General features: G+C 42.9%; 1 protein-coding gene across 1 annotated transcript in view; it reads left to right on the forward strand.

Annotated features, from left to right (window-relative positions):
• The first annotated feature begins 214 nt into the window (after window positions 1-214).
• Window positions 215-18419, forward strand: part of TTN (titin) — a 289919-nt gene continuing 271714 nt past the window's right edge. The window contains exons 1-9 of the mRNA XM_077916555.1: window positions 215-434; window positions 3102-3205; window positions 8403-8606; window positions 10477-10764; window positions 12017-12108; window positions 12201-12448; window positions 14783-15122; window positions 15546-15689; window positions 16224-16343. Coding sequence (XP_077772681.1) covers window positions 3115-3205; window positions 8403-8606; window positions 10477-10764; window positions 12017-12108; window positions 12201-12448; window positions 14783-15122; window positions 15546-15689; window positions 16224-16343 — 1527 coding nt within the window. The 5' untranslated portion in view covers window positions 215-434; window positions 3102-3114. The remainder of the gene's footprint in view (window positions 435-3101; window positions 3206-8402; window positions 8607-10476; window positions 10765-12016; window positions 12109-12200; window positions 12449-14782; window positions 15123-15545; window positions 15690-16223; window positions 16344-18419) is intronic.

Below are 18419 nucleotides of genomic sequence, written 5' to 3' on the forward strand. Positions count from 1 at the left end.
TTTCTGGGGAAAAAACTGGTTGCTTGTTCCTCAGCATGGCCTCTCTTTCTAGTGCCAAAATTAGCATTGTCAATCAGGCCAACAGGTGGCCCACTGCATTAAGCGGACACACACCCCTTTCTGCTGGGGAAGCCAATCAGAAGTGGGGCCGAGGTGACAGAGGCAGACTTGTCAGCAGATCTGGGGTATAAAAAGCTAAACAACCATGTTAGCACTTCTGAGCAGTCGTGCATTCCCAGCCTCGCCTCGGGTGTAGGGATTGCAGGGAAAAGCAAAACTACACCGTCTCAACCGTGTAGTTTTGTTTTTTTCGGCTAGAGGCTCAACCATTCTCATGTTGGGATTGTTTAAAACCATACTCTGGATAAGGACGTCGTTTAAGGAACTTACGTTTGGGCGCAGCCCACCCAGTTTAGGCACTCTTGTGCAATCAGGTGAGTGGCATGCCTGGGTTGACTGAGCTGTGTTTTCTATGTCAAGGAAAGCCCTGGTACAAAATGCATGTACTTAAGAGTGTCTAGTAGCTTCAATTAAGGGGGGGGGTGGGAGAAAAGCATGAAGTCCTACATGATTCTTTTAAACCAGAATGCAGAAGTAGAGATATCTTGGCGAATGAATTTTTAGGTCTTTGTAATAGTTGGCTAATATGTCTTTAAATGTGCTTGAGTGTGAAAAGCTATTTCATATATATATATATATATGCCTATTAAAATGTCTGGTTAACTTTTAATGCTTCCAGGGAGTGCTCAAGGTTATATTACTTGCAGATAAACGGAGATGCTCCCAGAATAGCTCTGATAAAATGCACATGGCATCAGCTAGTCGCTGATGACTTTTTAAGGGAATCAGCTGCTGGGGTATCCGTTACACTGCAGATCTGGACCACTTGCCTGCTGTCAGTCAAACCTGGGGGTGGTTATTTTTGGAATGTGACATTTCACAGGCATACTTTCGAAATACTAATGATACAAAAGTCATATAAGATTACCGTTTGGATAAACAGCAATTTTCCCCACTACAGTAAGGTAGAGAGAAAAAACAAATTGGGGACTGAGACATCTATGCTATGGAATTAAGTCGCCTTAAGTAGTCTTTCCTTTCTTTCCTTTTAGCTCAGTTATTTCTGCTTCAGATAATGTGAGGAACCCAACTTGGAAAATGACATTGTAAAGTCATCTAAATATTCTCAATTTAAGACTAAGCGTTGCAACGAATTCATGTAAAGGAATTCGCTTGTTAGAAATCTGGAAGTTGTAACTATTTAAGAAGAAAGGGGGCCATATGCAGAAAAAGGCAGCATGTTCATATTGCTATTATGAAGCTTTCTATTATTATCTCAGTGGAATTCTGCTGTCTGAACTTACAGGCATAGGAGTTTTTAAGATAGCTCAGAGAAATAGGCCTCCCATATGCCACTAGTAAAATCTCTGGTACCTCAGTTTGTAGTTTTGTGGGAATTCATTAAAGATATCAGAATACTGATCCTGCCTCTTTTATGACAAATCCAGCAGGCAAATAAATACAGAGGGATATTATAGGTCCTGCATACTGAGTTGAATTATTACATGGCTGTATGCTTTTTTTAATGTGGTTTGCCAGAAAGTGAGGACATTGTGTTTTACCAACAAATGTTTTAGGGGTGGGGTGGGGTCAGATTTTGCACCTTCCTGCAGTTGTTCAAACCATCAATGTCAGTTATCTTATAGCCTAGCTCACATTTCACAGGGCTCCTCACTCTCTAACCTAGATTCAACTGTGCTGCTTGTATGTTTTACAAGTACATTTTTATTCTGCTTCCCCCCACCTCTCCCCACAGAGTTCATCTTTTGTATTAAAGGAAACTATCAAGCATTCTAAGGAGGTTCTTTTTAAACACTTCTAAATTTCCACATAGACTGAAGATTTCCAGTATACTTTAATGGTCACTCATTTAAAGGCACGTGGAATGGGGAAACGATACTAGCACTTTAGGGCAGTTTTGTGATTTTGAATAAAATCATTTCCTCCCACCCTCCACCCCTCCATTTTCACTTCTGGTTTGAGAAGGGCTTAAGGCAGAGCTTTCCAAACGGTGAATCGCAACACGTTTGTGTGTCGGCTGCAGCGTGTAGGTGTGTCTGGTGAACGCTCCCTGAGCTCATTCCGGAGCTGGAAAGGGGTTAGTTTAACCTCCGGTTTGCTAGTAAAGCCGGATTAAGGTACCCCCTGCCCGTACGGGCCAGTCTTGACAGACTCTAGGGTTGTGCGCCCATCTCACTCAAGAGGCCGGGGGCCAGCGCTGTCCGCAGACACTTCCGGGTCACGTGGCCAGCATGACATCGCTGCTCTGGCGAGCCAGAGCCGCACACGGAAACGCCGTTTACCTTCCCGCCAGTAAGCGGTCCCTATTTATCTACTTGCACCCGGGGGTGCTTTCGAACTGCTAGGTTGGCAGGCGCTGGGACCGAGCGACGGGAGCGCACCCCGCCACGGGGATTCGAACCACCGACCTTTCGATCGGCAAGCCCTAGGCACTGAGGCTTTTACCCACAGCGCCACCTGCGTCCACAAAGCCGGATTACTGTGTTGCAAAATGATGCATGTCTGAAAAGGGGGTCACCGACATGAAAAGTTAGGGAAGCTCTGGCTTAAGGAGTGCAGCAAATGTCAGATAATAAAGCAATAGCAGCATGAGATAGGAGCCTCTTGAGCAGCATGCTTATTTCCATTTGGCAATATGGACTCTCCTTCCTTGGAGGTTTTTAAGCAGAGGTTGGATGGCTGTCTGTCATGGATGCTTCAGCTGAGATTCCTGCATTGCAGGGGGTTGGACTAGATGACCCTCCAGCATCCCTTGCAACTCCATGATTCTATACCCTTTAAGCCATTTGCAACCAGGTCACTGACTGTGCTAATCAGAGCTATAGATAATTACAATGCATCAACCTCCATAAAATGCTGCTATTAGGGTGTGACTCAGTCAAGAATGTCATCAGTGGAAATCACTCCATAGGGAAGTTTAGGGCAAAGAGTTTCATGTCACCTGGTCATGCTGTCTATGCTCAGGACTTCAGAAGGATCAACGTCTCACATACGCTTTTTATTTCCGTCTTTCTTTTCAGAGTGCCTTTAAAGATGTCAACCAAAGCGCCGACGTTCACGCAGCCGTTACAAAGCGTTGTGGCACTGGAGGGTAGTGCCGCAACCTTTGAGGCTCACATTAGTGGTAAGGCTTTTATCTCGCAATCGTGGCTTCCCTTTTCTTTTGCTGGTTTCTCCAAACACCATGGTCAAGGGGAACAGTGTTTCTCCTATGTATCAGATCATCTAAGGGGGGTGGGGTGGGCTTTCTTATACCCCCTCTGTTTCCACCCCACACTGGTCCCCTGCCTGCTTGCACCGGGGTGATGGCAGTGACTGACTGCACTAGTGGTGGCCCACTGAGGGAGGATCAGATGAAGGGCTTGATTATTAGGATCATCATCATCATCAACATGTGGGTATTAGGTGTCTTCATGGGGGTTTAGCTCCCCCTACGGTGCAAAGGCATGAAACGTCAAAGGCAACATTGGTTCTTCCTCCGCTGACGCCTCAGTTTGACACCACATGATTCCATAAGAACATAAGGAGAGCCTGGTGTATCAGGCCAAAGGCCCATCTAGTCCAGTATTCTGTTTTCACAGTGGCCAACCAGATGCCTGTGGAAGAACCCTCAGGCAGGGCCCAAACACAAGGGCACACCCACTTCCAGTAGCTTCCAGAAACTGGTGTTCAGAAGCATTACTGCCTCCACCGATAGAGGCAGATACTAGTAGTCCTCCTTGAGTATCCTTTTTCCCCCTCTCCTGAGGAAAACGTCAGCCCTAAGCTAAAATGGGGGAAATGGACTGCTTCAGGGAAGACTTTCCCTGTTAGTTGGTAGAGTGAGAAATATCGTTGTCAATGTACAGCAAGGCTTTAGTCTGCCCATTCACATTCCTGTGCGGACTACTTTGCATTATTTATTTACCACGCAAAGGTTTCTCACACACCACGCATTTAAAGGACTCTTATACCTCTTTGACAGTCATTACTTCCACCCACGTAATCCTGGGAACAGTGGTTTGTTAAGGGGTGCTGAGAGGTGGGGGTTTTTTTGGGGGTGGGGGGTTTAATTCGACAGTATATACTATATACAGTCAAGGTGCACCATTGTGAAATACTTCAGTTAATTATGTCCCTTCCTTCTCTGTGAGTTACAGTTTAGCAGATATAGAACCAGTTCACATCATGGTAAACTGGTACTACATAGTAAATAATGTACCCCAAACCTGCCTAAAGAATGTTCTTTCAATCCTCCCTGCTTGCACTGGGAGGACACAAACCATGATCCTTGGCATATGGATACATCCAACCCAGTGTTTGTGGTTTGTTTCTCATTCTGAGAAAGTGCAGTTGGTTAGCCAAAAGCAAATTTTGGCAAGAGATCATGGTTTACTAGAGTGAAAACTTAGAATAGCAGAGGTGAAAGGGAGTCAAACCATGATCTCTGGTTTGGATGTAATGGTAAGCCAAGGTTCATGGTTTGTTGCCTCTGCACGGGAGAATGAAGCATAAAGAGGAAGGCACAATCATGATAAATATCTATGGGTAACAAGCCATGGCAGTGGGCCGTTCTGGAGGAGAGAATAATTGGAGTCTTGATGCTCTGCACCTTTACTCAGAGCGGCTGTCCAGGAAAAGCTACTTGCTGACTAGAGTGGGTGTTGGTGATGCAGCTGCCACAGGCTGAAATTGCTGGCAATGGGATGAATCGGCAGTAATCTGGTTTTAGAAAGTAGAAGGGGAGCCCCGCTGGATCACACCAAAGGCTGGAGTTCCATGACTGAATCCCTTAAATCTTAAGCTTCCATGAAGTTATGCTCCAAAGTGGCCCAAATTCATCCAAGTCTCTGTCCACAAAGCCAGATTTCACGATGGCAGGTCCTGTTTTAGATGTGCTGCAAGCATTGCCAAGCCAAATGAGATCATGGTGCAGCTTATAGCAGCCCACATGTTTTAAAGTTAAGGGCCATATTACTGGAACTGAACACGATGTGGAAATACCCCATGACTCAGAATACATACCTTAGGAAGATCATAGGCCACACATTGGGCATAGGCAACATAATATATATTTATTCCCGTGCATGGCCATGATACATGAGCCACAGTATAATAGCAGAACCAGCCTAAGATACATGAGCAGCCTTGCCAGGACTCGGTTCTGTGCTGCTGGAAGTTTTCCCCCATAGCCCCTCCTGCAAAGTCCTATCTGTGTGGCTTCATTTCCCTGTATGCCCCCATCCTTGCTTACTATAATTCTTTCTTCTGAGCTAGAAACCATATATTTTGCACTGTGAGCCAGGGCAAGGGACCATTGATTCCTGGGACCATTGATTTGTGTATTCGCCTGTGGGAATCTATATTGCCTAACACTTACTTGAAAGTAAATTCTATTGCCTTTATATCCAAAGGCTAAGCTTGAAGTGTTGGTGGTGACAGTCTCATGAGTTTAAACATGGAACTGCCTTGATCTCTCACACACAAAAGGAAAGGGGCGTTTTTAACAAAAGGGGCATAGAGGAATGCTTACCTCTCTGCAGCCCCTCTGCCCAAACACCTTTTCTCTTTGCTGAGGTCACTTCTAGTATCAGAACTCAGCCGTGGTGGGTATGGCGATCTCTTGGTCACAGAAGCTGCACTCAGTGCTAGATTTATACACAAACTCACTTTAGCTGCAGTTTATGGCCTCTGGTTATAAGGGGCCTCTATATACAAAAAGAAGTGGGTGGGATTCAGCTAAACTGTTGCATGCATGGAATCATGCTCCCTATTCTTTCCCGGCAATCTCCAAATCAGCAATGAAAATTTAGGAGGAAGTCCCATTGTGCAAGTGGATCCTGTTCCTCAAAGCACATTGCCCACTTAGTACCATATTCCACCAATTCTGCTTTTAAAATGTAAAGGCATTTCATATACAACAAACAGGCCTATTGCAAGATACGTTCTAGTTAAATTGTTAGTTTTCAGTTGCATTCTCACCTATTCACCAGTGTATATGCATGCACAGATATTTATGATTTCCCTTGTCCTTTCTGTTAGAATGATACATTTTGTGTGTGCGTGTAACGGTCTGGGTCCTCTTAAACCTGACATAGTTTAGGACCTCAGCATGCCTTAATCTGGCCCTAGATGCAGTGAGGTATATCATAACGGGGGGGGGGGGCGGAGGGCTTCTCAACTGAGCTCCTCTTTTGCTGTCAAAGTAGGGTTTTCTGGCTAAAATAGACCTCGAAGGGTGATAATTCCTGTGAGAGGTCTGTGGGGTGGGTGAGAGTATTGGAGCTACTGGTGTTTGCACGGCTAGAATGTAGCTTATCATACGTATCTAAAGAGTCAAACCCATCGGGTCCCCCATTTTTGCCTCTGAACATGCCCATCATTTGCATGTGGCACCCAGAAGGTTGCGCGTAAGAGAATGTGACTCTCGGTCTGAAAAATGTTCCCCATTCCCCATCTTGTGGGTTAAGATTCCTTTTATCCCTCAAATTTATTCCATCTGCCACATTCACTGGACTACTTAGTATGTCAGTGGGACCAGAGCATGGTGGCACAGGCTGGGAGTATTTTCCTAAGCTCTCTGTATCACAGGGAGAGCTAGTTTTCTGAAACCGTTTCTCTTTTGCTTGTGTCTCCAATCCAATCCTTTGCACAAAGTAATCTTATTGTTAACACTAACTCACATTGCAAGGTGTTGTAAATCCCTCCTTCCCCAAAGCCGCTCATCAATTTGGACAGGGCTGACAGTGATTCAGGATTTGGGTTTCTAATGCACTAAAATCTGTGAGCAATTTTTATCTCTTGAAATCTGAGCTCCTAAATCACCAAAGAAGGATAACTTTGCACTTGCAATTCTTTCCCTCTTATCAATAACCAGGCATTTAAAATTTAGTCTTTCTCTACCTATGATAATGCAAAATCGGACTACATATCTATATTTACAGGTCAAATATTAAAGTTAGGTTGTAAACTGTATATTAATGTCAGCAAATTGGGGCTTTCCCCCCAAATTATCGCAAAATACAATCTTTCAGACTACAACATAAAACTGTTACTTTATTTATATTATACATCACATTTCTAAGTGATCATAGCACTTTTACATGCATCCACTCAGTAAGTCTTGCAAAAATTATGTGATGTAGGGCCAGCACAAAACATTTTACCGCCTGAGGCAAAGGACAAAATGGTGACCCATCTCCACACCATCCCATATATAGAAGCCAATAGTGCTGGCCAGCTGAATCTTACTTCAGTACTGTTAGCAGGATAGGGACTCTAACCCTCCGCTGCCCCTGAGGACAGCAGCTTATACAGCAGGACAGGCCATATAGCACATGTATAGTTTATGTCCTCCAACAATGGAGAATGGTTGATGGTGCTCAGAAGGTTTCCTTACTCTGGCTAACAATAGGGCTGGCCTTAGCCAGAACAAGTATCCCTTCATTACAGGTGGGAAGCTAAAGTTGACTGTTGCTTCCTTAAGATTACCTAATATGTTCACAAAGAGCCTGAGAATTGAAGCAGGGACTTCAAGTGTTCTAATTTTACCTCCTATGTTGCTGGATATGGAATTCCCTTATAATACAACCACTTTATAGGGTATAGTGCAAATGTGCAAATAATTTCAACTCCTTCAGTTTTCTTGAGCTATCCCTTTTTAAAAAAAAAAAAGATTAAGCAATACAAGTTAAATTCTACTTGTCACCTAGGAAATTTACCTTCTCATTGTTTGCATCTCAGCTATTCTTTCAGTTGAAAAATTAGATGGAAATATTGAGAGTTTATTATTATTAAATATTAGAAGGTAGAAAAGAAGATTGCCAGATGGCTCCTACTGCATAGACAGCAGAAATGAATATTGACATGTTCTGGCAATCAAGGGCACGGCCAGCGTTGGTTTTCTCAAAATGCAATACCCTTCAAATCACATTCTTCTTGACTAATCAGAATCTGAGGCCCTATGTCATTTGAAAACTGCATGGGCGACAATCAGAGAGAGCCAGTGTGGTGTAGTGGTTAAGAGCGGTAGTCTCGTAATCTGGGGAACCGGGTTCGCGTCTCCGCTCCTCCACATGCAGCTGCTGGGTGACCTTGGGCCAGTCACACTTCTTTGAAGTCTCTCAGCCCCACTCACCTCACAGAGTGTTTGTTGTGGGGCAAGAAGGGAAAGGAGAATGTTAGCTGCTTTGAGACTCCTTCAGGTAGTGATAAAGCGGGATATCAAATCCAAAACTCTTCTCTCTTCTTCTTCTTCAGTGATATTTTGTGACCATTGCCACAGCCGCTATGGCAACCTTATTAACAACACTAACGCTTTAACTGTCTTTCTCTTGCTAAAGGTTCCCCAGTTCCTGAGGTGAGCTGGTATCGGGATGGTCAGGTTATTTCTGCTGCAACTCTGCCCGGTGTGCAGATCTCATATAGCGATGGCCGCGCTAAACTTGTGATCTCCGCCGTGACAGCCGCTAACAGTGGAAGATACACCCTACAAGCCACCAATGGATCTGGACAAGCAACTAGTACCGCTGAACTACTTGTAACAGGTATGTTGCAATTAGGGGAATATCAACAGTTGGCACTTTCCTTCTGACACCTGCCAACCCAGTGAAATGACCCACAAATACTACTTTTTAGAAGCATGAAATTAAGAAAGGCGCAAGAGATCAACACCGTTAAGCAAGCTGCTTCATCTCCTTCCCCACTTCTAAATCCTACTCTGTATTCAAAGACTACGTCATTATAAGATTATTCATATTTAGTTTACCCCTTAATCCTAAATACTTTTGCTTGGAAGTAAGGACCAGTCAACTATAGGATACATGAGGCCTGCACATGATGTCCCCAAGATGCACATGTAAATCAGTAGTAGTAGTAGTAGTAGTAGTAGTAGTAATAATAATAATAATAATAATAATAATTTATTATTTATACCACCGCCCATCTGGCTGGGTCCCCCCAGCCACTTTGGGCGGCTTCCAACAAAGGTCAAAAATACATTAAAGCATCAGTCATTAAAAACTTCCCTAAACAGGGCTGCCTTCAGATGTCTTCTAAACGTCAGATAGTTATTTATCTCTTTGATATCTGATGGGAGGGCGCCACCACCAAGAAGGCCCTCTGCCTGGTTCCCTGTAACCTCACTTCCCTCAGTGAGGGAACCACCAGAAGGCCCTCAGAGCTGGACCTCAGGGTCCAGGCAGAACAATGGCAGTGGAGACGCTCCTTGAGGTATACTGGGCCGAGGCAACAGATTTGTGTTCACTGGACCCCCAATGAACCTTTTCCCTTGAAAAGGATATAATTATCCAAAGAATCAAGCATTTGTGCCCATACAACGTATTACTTTATGTATATTTATGTGTGTTGTTCAGCACATATACACAGAATTTCCAAAAGGCAAAGTACAGGTGTTTCAGGAGACAAATATCCTTATAGCCTGAGAATGTAAAGTCTCTTGGTGCATGTTTTGATCCTGCCTAATAATTTGTGAATAATATTTAACATACCAGAAGCTACACTGATTTTAGTGGAACTACTTAACCGATACAAAGAAATCCCTTTGTTTTCTGATCATCTCAACTGATGCTTTTCTTGTAAGAGTTTGCCACTGAAATGCTTCAGTCAAAACTGACACAATAATTTCCTCTGATTTAGTGACATTATACTTATAAATAGGATCAATGATAACAACGTTTTAAAATAATAATAATTCAATTTTCTTGCCGCAAAGGTATATGAAAGATAAAATCTGGGATTCCTTTACTGGAACAATTATTGATAATCTTTAGGTAAAGGGTAAAGGGACCCCTGACCATTGGTCCAGTCGTGACCGATTCTGGGGTTGCAGCTCTCATCTTGCTTTATTGGCCGAGAGAGCTGGTGTACAGCTTCCGGGTCATGTGGCCAGCATGACTAAGCCGCTTCTGTCGAACCAGAGCAGCACACGGAAACACTGTTTACCTTCCCGCTGGAGCGGTACCTATTTATCTACTTGCACTTTGACATGCTTTCGAACCGCTAGGTTGGCAGGAGCAGGGACCGAGCAACGGGAGCTCACCCCCTCGCGGGGATTCAAATTGCCGACCTTCTGAACAGCAAGTCCTAGGCTCTGTGGTTTAACCTACAGCGCCACCCACGTCCCTTGATAATCTTTAATACATAGTTAATATTTTAACACATTGATGGGTGAACTCTGGCCCTCCAAATGGTATTGGACTTCTAACTCCCATCAGTCGTAGCTAGTGTGGCCAATGGTCAAGGATGATGGGACTTGTAGCCTGGTAATGTCTGAAAGACCACAGGTTGGCCACTCCTGTTTTAACATAATTTTAATACAATCGATTAAAATGACCAGGAACTGGTCTTTTTTGTTTCCCTCTTATCTGAGCATGCTTCTTGTTCTTTAAACCACAGCTGAAACAGCGCCACCCAACTTTTCACAACGACTACAGAGCACAACAGCAAGACAAGGAAGTCAAGTTCGACTTGACGTGAGAGTGACTGGAATCCCTACACCTGTGGTGAAGTTCTATCGGGATGGAGCAGAAATTCAAAGCTCCCCTGATTTCCAAATTTTACACGAAGGAGACCTCTACAGTTTAATAATTGCAGAAGCTTACCCCGAAGACTCCGGCACCTATTCAGTAAATGCCACAAATAGCGTGGGACGAGCAACTTCAACAGCCGAACTTCTGGTTCAAGGTAATAATAGATCAGAAGTGTGTCAGCCACACACACACACAAAACCCCCCACATACCTACTGTATCATCATGGCAGTGCCTACACGGCTATTACTGTTCCGTCAACAGATCCATCAACATCGTGTCTCTCAAGCATTTGTAACTGGGTTGCAAAAAAATTCGCTCCAGACTGAAACTTATCCTAAATACCTCAGCGTGAGAGAAAGTATTTCTTCACCCTCCTACCCCTCAATCATCAACATAACTGTTTGCAGTTCTTCCCCTTTTTGTATACAAAAATAATAATTAGGCATCGCTAATGTATGTGTTAGGCAAAAGGTTTATCTTTGTCATTGAATCCATTTCTCCTATAATTTTTTGAAAGTTGTTTTGCTATAAAAACCCAGCAAAGCATGGTTTGATTTCTTATCTTCAGGGCTTGTCCTGTTGTGTATTGTCGCTTCATAATGACTCACTTGGAAATGTGCTTACAGGCACTCCAGTGGGTAAATGAAGGTCTATGGCAGTTTCTTCTCTTTCTCCTCCTCTTCCTCCTCTTCCTCCTCCTCCTTCCTCCTCCTCCTCCTCTAGGTTGTGTGTAGCATCATTGCTGTTGGATCAGGTTGTGGAATTATGCATATATCACATGAGATTCCCCATCAGGCTAGGGATACATGAGTAGGAGCTGGTTCCCATGTGCACATTGGTCCCAGCTGGACTGGGGGAGCTCTGCACAGTGCCTAACTAATGCATCCCATCAGCAAAAGGATTTATACGTATACAACAGGACTCCCCCCCCCCCACTTCCTCTAGGTGCAGGTATATCCTTAGTTATACAGGTTAGATTCAAGAAAGCACATGAAACTTGGTGAAACTGAGCCAAATATTTGGAAGCCACCAAATAATACTTTCACACAGAACATATTTCTATGTTTCAGTCATTTTGTTTTTCTAGGCTTTATATGACATGCTGCCATGATTCTGAAACATCAATGTCTTCATTATTATGCATCACGCAGTTGGCCTAATTACATAGTTGTACGAAAAGACTAATCTTATATCAACAGTTCCTCCATTAATTGTCTCGATGCCCAAGAAAAACAGATGGCAGGATTTTGGGGTTTTTTGTGGGGGTTTTTTTACTGGTGGTGTTTATATGTGAACATAAAAAATTGGAACAACATATTTTATTCTCCCACACACACACACACACACACAAAACCAATTAATGCTTATATTGCAATTTAAGAGTTTGGTTTCCCTTTCTTATTAGGTGAGGAAGAGGCTGTTCCCGCTAAAAAGACAAAGACAATTGTTTCGACTGCTCAAATTACACAAGCTACAAGACAAACTAGAGTTGAAAAGGTTTGTATTTTGGCAGGCGGGTTTACTGGAAGTTTTCAGGATGCCTGTGTTTATTGCTGCAGATTCTCCTGACTGTTTATTTGCATTTGCAGAAGATAGAAGCCCACTTTGACGCCAGAACACTTGCAACTGCTGAGATGGTTATAGAAGCGAGTGCCACTGGGCAACAGCTGCCACACAAGGCTCCTCCGCGGATGCCACCGCGGCCTACCTCTAAATCACCGACTCCGCCAATAAGTGCTGCCAAAGTACAGATGGCACGACAGCAGTCGCCATCTCCGGTTAGACAGTCGCCATCTCCTGTAAGACATGTCAGAGCTCCAACACCATCTCCAGTCAGGTAAACCACTCTAACGCCTATGCAAAGTTCTCTTTCTCCCCAACCTCCCTCTGGCAACTTTAATACAAATTGGAATGAGATACGCAGAAAATGCTATGGCCTGGAAGCCAATGGTTTGGATAGGCGCATTTGGTACCATGCCCTTTTTGTTGGGTGGGAATCCTTAGCAAGGCACACACGCCTTGCGTGTTTCTGTTTCTGTTGTTTAGCAAGAGGGATAAAATATACCAGACAATGAGGTACATCCTCACTTGGAACTTAGAGACTCTTCTCTGCACATGGGTAAGATTTCACCTCAGAATGCCCACTAAGCCACTTTGATCTATGGCACTGAAACCTACAATGGCTCCCAGTATGTTTCCGGGCACAATTCAAAGTGTTGGTGCTGACCTGTAAAGCCCTAAACGGCCTCAGCCCAGTATACCTGAAGGAGCGTCTCCACCCCCATCGTTCTGCCCGGACTCTGAGCTCCAAGGGCCTTCTGGTGGTTCCCTCACTGTGATATGTGAGGTTACAGGGAACCAGGCAGAGGGTCTTCTCGGTGGTGGTGCCCACCCTGTTGAACTCCCTCCCATCCGATGTCAAGGAAATAAACAACTATCTGACTTTTAAAAGACATCTGTTGAGGGAAATTTTTAATGTTTGATGTTTCATCGTGTTTTTTATATACTGTTGGGAGCCACCCATAGTGGCTGGGGGAAACCCAGCCAGATGGGTAGGATAATAATAATAATAATAATAATAATAATAATAATAATAATAATAATAATAATTTATTTGCAAATGCCACATAATGGTTAGTCCACACTTGCAAGAATTCATCTCTCAGTGTAGCAGCTCCTACTCTCTGTATCTCCCTTGCTCACTGGCATTAGGCAATTGCCTTCACTGTATTCTTCCAGCACCTCTAAAAACATATCTCTCTAGGCAAGCCTACTCAGACACGTAAAACTGGCATGTATCTCAATCTGCAGCTTTAGTCTATGGTGTGATTATATTCATCTTTTGATTTAAAACAAACAAAAACCTTGTTTTAAACTTTAGTTATTATTGACAGTTTTCATGTATGTTCTATAGCCTTTGTAAACGGCTTGGAGATTTTTTTAGACAATCAAGCAGCCTGCAAATTTTGTTAAAGAAAAGTTAAATAAATATATTATGTGTGTGTGTGTGTGATAGCCACGATTTGGGGGGGGGGGGGAACAATTGCTTACTTCATAGATAACCTACCTCTGAGAAGATATATAAATACAACATTGATGCAACAGTGTCCCCTGCAGGACACAGTTCTGCCTTTTATTTTCCTCTGAATAAGTCGATTTTACAAATAAGCATTGAGCCCACACTGCTGTTATTCAGAGTCTGATCGGATGTTAATAAAATCTGCAGATATATAGAATACTAGTTCTAGATTTAATTACTAAATTAAATCCATTGATTTCATTTAGTCTACTTCAGGTTTGACTTAGGGTGGATCTACACACAGGAAAAAACCCCACTATAAATAAGTCACAAATTAAATCATTGTAACAAAAAGGGGGGGGGGGGAACGCCATGTAAAATCGCATAGAAAAGTTTTGTGCTGTACATCACAATTTGGTGTTGCATATTTAAAACGCATTCAAAATGCTGTTTTTGTTTTGTTTTGTTTTTTTGTTTTTTACTAATGTAGCTGAATCCTCAGTGGGACACCACTTAAGATATATAAACTGAACTAATTTCTTATTCTTGCACAACTCCAGCCTACTTACCCCACTTTCTTTTTTGCTGGTGCTGAATAATCAATATGCTTTCCCCCTGAATTTTCATGGCACCGGTTTAATTTACGCTCCAAGTACTGAACATATTCTGCTGATTTCTGTTAGCACTCAACACCATCAGTTCGTATACAACACACCGAGTATGGAAACCTGTGCAATCAGGTCAGGATGTTTTAACTCAACTTTGCAAATAAGCCCACAAATGATCCTAGCCCACAAAAGTGCTTACTAGCTTCCTCAGAGCTAGCAGAATGCCTCCCTTCTTCAGCAGCCTCCTTGGCTTCTGTACTAGGTACTGAGGAAAGACACAGTGATCCATACCTATTTTAATATCTTACTGGAAGCCACACAGAGTGGCTGGGCAACTCAGTCAGATGGGCAGCATTTAAATGAAATAATAATAATAATAATAATAATAATAATAATAATAATAATAATTCTTCCAGTTTATTGACTCCCTTGCATGCAGTTCCTTCTTGCCCACGACCACCAAGCAAGTGCTTAAATACTAGGCCGCCCTAGTGCTGCTTTTGTTTTCTGTGGCATCAGCCAATGTGCTATGTTTATCCCACAGGTCCGTGTCTCCTGCTGGGGTTGGGAGGCTCTCAGTCTCCACCTCGCCCATCAGGCCTGTGAAATCCCCAATCTTGGTGCGTAAAGCGCAGGCAGCGGCAGCGGAGGGTTCTGAGGTCCTTCCTCCTTGGAAGCAGGAAGGCTACGTTGCCACATCTGAAACGAGAATGAGAGACACCAGAATAACGACAAGTACCACCCAGATGAAGACTGAAGAGAGATGGGAGGGGAGATACGGTGTCCAGGAACAGATCACTGTCAGTGGCACAGCTGCAGCGGCGGCTGCTATCGGAGTTGGTGCTGCTGCCAGTACGGCTGCGGCTGCAGCAGCGGCAGCAGAGGTAAGGCCTTTCTTCAGAAACATTTTGAAAGACCACAGCTCATTGGCTCCGTCTTGTGAGGTGTTGACAGTGAATTTAGCCTGTTCATGTAGAATTACGAGAAAGCTGTGCACCAGTCCCTGCTTATATGGCTATTTAGGCAGTGGAATCATAATGTCTAAATAGAATTAAGTCCAGGGTGGATTACCTATGGCCCTCTCGATGTTGTTCGGCCCGCAACTCCCACAAGGCGGATGGTGGGAGTTGGAGTCTAACAGCTTTTGGAGGGACCAAGGATTCCCATCCCTGGACTGAGTAGTAAGTCCATCTGCTTGCCTTGTGCTCAGCACCATGTTGTTATGTTGTTGTTGTTGCTGCTGTTGTTGTTTTATGCCTATGGGGGGAAAGATATGTCTTTTCATGTGACTCATTTGGGTCCCACAGGGCACTGAGAAAACAGCAGCTGTTGCTACAGTAGTTGCTGCTGTAGACATGGCCAGAGTGAGAGAACCTCATCCAAGCGCTGTAGAACAGACTGCTAAAAGGACAGCAATGGCTGCAGTACACATTCAACCTGTCCAGGAGCAGGTAGAAGCACAATAAAACAGCAATCTCTCTCTCTATATATATATGTATCTATAACATCCTCTCCTTGCCATTCACACAACCACCGCATGAATCAGCAAACAATTAACACAATACTAGCAAGCATTCCAGATAAGCATGTATTAATGGTAAAGAAAAACATCTGAATATAAACCATTGGGGTCAACTAATATAAATACACCAATCCATTTTATATTAATGGCAGGAACCAGCTAACAGTTTTTAAACCATTTTATACTGTACAGATGTCCCAGGACTGATTTTAATAACCCCAGTAAACAATGATTCAACGAGACAGTTTGGGTTAATCTAACATTACTTTTATCATACTGACCAAGGTGTTCCTAATATTTAACTTATCTTCCCACCCCCTGGCCTGAGCTTGAAATAACTTTTCCCCAAGCATATACTCCTCCAGTTGTCATGATGTTTGTGATTTATTTATTTTTCAAAGTTTCTGTTTGCTGAAAATAAATGTTAAGGCTTGGTTTTCTTTGTTTCTACCACAACGATCAGATTAAAAAGGAATCTACCATAGTTGTTACTACTGGTAAAGCCAGAGAACAAGAGGTAATATCAAGAACTAGAGAAGGAGTTGCTACTAAACAAGAACAAATACACATCACTCATGAAAAGGTGAATAGTACCTATTTTACCCATGGGAAGCTCACTTCTTGTCACTTTTGTTTCATTTGCAAGCTGTATACCTCGTGATCAGTGATTAGCTATGCATCCATTTTCCTTTTGTCTTGTTTGCTAGGATTTGGAAGAGCCTCATAATCATAGCTGTCAACTTTTTCCTTTTTTTAAGGGGAATCCTATTCGGAATAAGGGAATTTCCCTTTAAAAAAGGGAAACCTTGACAGCTATGCTCATAATAGAATGTGTGTGCTTATTGTGACATCACTCTTCCAAGCCCTAATCCATTGATTTGTCACTGCTAACATTCATACAAGTCGTTCTTGGTTGTGGCTTATCTATATCTATATCTATATCTATATCTATATCTATATCTATATCTATATCTATATCTATATCTATATCTATATCTATCTATCTATCTATCTATCTATCTATCTATCTATCTATCTATCTATCTATGTGTCTAGACTAGAGAGGGCTGGTTGTGCCCAGGAGCTTTATTGGTTTGAGAGCAAAGCAACAACGAGCGTCTAACACAGAAAATGCTCTAAAGTTTGGTCTTATGTTAAAGATGTTGGGCAGAATTCAAAGAAACATGAAATTAGCTATGCGAGCCCAGAACAGCTGTAATTTCCCCCCTGCTGTTTTCTTGATCGGTAACTGCTCTCCTTGCTGCACATGGGGAACTGATTTTAAAAATAAGGGAAGTTTTCAAAGAAAAAAAATGACGTCAGAAATTTCACTGGGCTATCATAATCCCCTCACCGTGGAACTTAGCAGTGATATCCAGTTGTGGCATGCAACAGCCACTCCACTAGTGAACTCCTTGATTTTAGCACCACACAACAGCCAAATCCAGTGGGTGCCTTGCACTTACATAGGATGTTGCACAACTGCTATTGTTTTGTTTCATGGCAGTTAACCATTCTGTACTGCCTCTGGCACAACCACTTACAAAACAACATCAACTCTCAAACTTCAGGCACTAATGCTACACTGGATCCCACCTGAGCAGTCCTTGTTGTGCAGGCCAATATTTCCTGATTCTTCATCATATGACTGAAAGTTTTAAGCGTAAAAATATGTATTCCTGCTGTCTTTTCTGAGAGATAGTTCTGGGATGCCCACTCGCCCCACCCTTCTCTATGAGTCATGTTTCACGATGCTACACCACTCCTCCATTCATTGTGAAGTGTTCTGTAACATCGTAGAGCTTGCTGTCACATGATTTATATGTGAGCATCTGATAATTTCATGCCGGATTTCACATTTACTTACAGTATTTTAAATCAGGACCATGGAGAGAGAAGTTAAGGTGGGAGGGAAACAGGAGCGTGGACTCCTCTTTAAAGATGAGTACCTCCTGAAGTTCTTGCTCATGTGAATATTATGCACTCTGTCAAATTCCATTGTGCCTCAGTTCACCACAGAAGAACAGACAACTTCCTGTATTGAGACAGAGAAGAAGATGCTCTTGTTGCTTTTCAGAACACAATAGAATTCTCCTTGTGAGGATTGTTCCATTATAAAAGAATATGCAATCAGTACAACAGTAATACATGCCCTCAGGAAAAAAATATGTCTATAGATGTTTCCCTTTCTTCACATAAAACCCTTTGTTTATGGGAATGCAGCCTAAATGTTAAAATGCTCTTGTTTCTCTAGAGGTAAAGATGTAGTGTCACTCCACTGAAAAGCAAACACAGGACCCCAAATGGGGACTGCTGAGAAACATAGAGGGAAGAATCAGTATGTTTAGTGGGAAATCTGAAGTAACACCTTCCTCAATCTTTTTTTTTTAAGGGGCAGCAGGCCCCCTCCATAAAACAAACAAACACCTGAATGAGGATTTAGTATACTCAGTATCTGTGGGGTGTTGGATGCTAGTTGAGGAGAAGAGAAATAGAATGGAGGTTTTTTGGGAGAGCTCATAATTGGCTGCTGGGACACACAACAGGAACACTCTTTTTGGGATGTGAGGATACACTGCAGCTGTTTGTGGATGGTCTCTTTGTTATTCAGACTCCTAATCTCGCTAACTCCCCATCAGTTTTATCACATGGTAATAGT

This window comes from Podarcis muralis, chromosome 1 (assembly GCF_964188315.1).
Source record: "Podarcis muralis chromosome 1, rPodMur119.hap1.1, whole genome shotgun sequence".
In the NCBI taxonomy this organism is placed as follows: Eukaryota; Metazoa; Chordata; class Lepidosauria; order Squamata; family Lacertidae; genus Podarcis; species Podarcis muralis.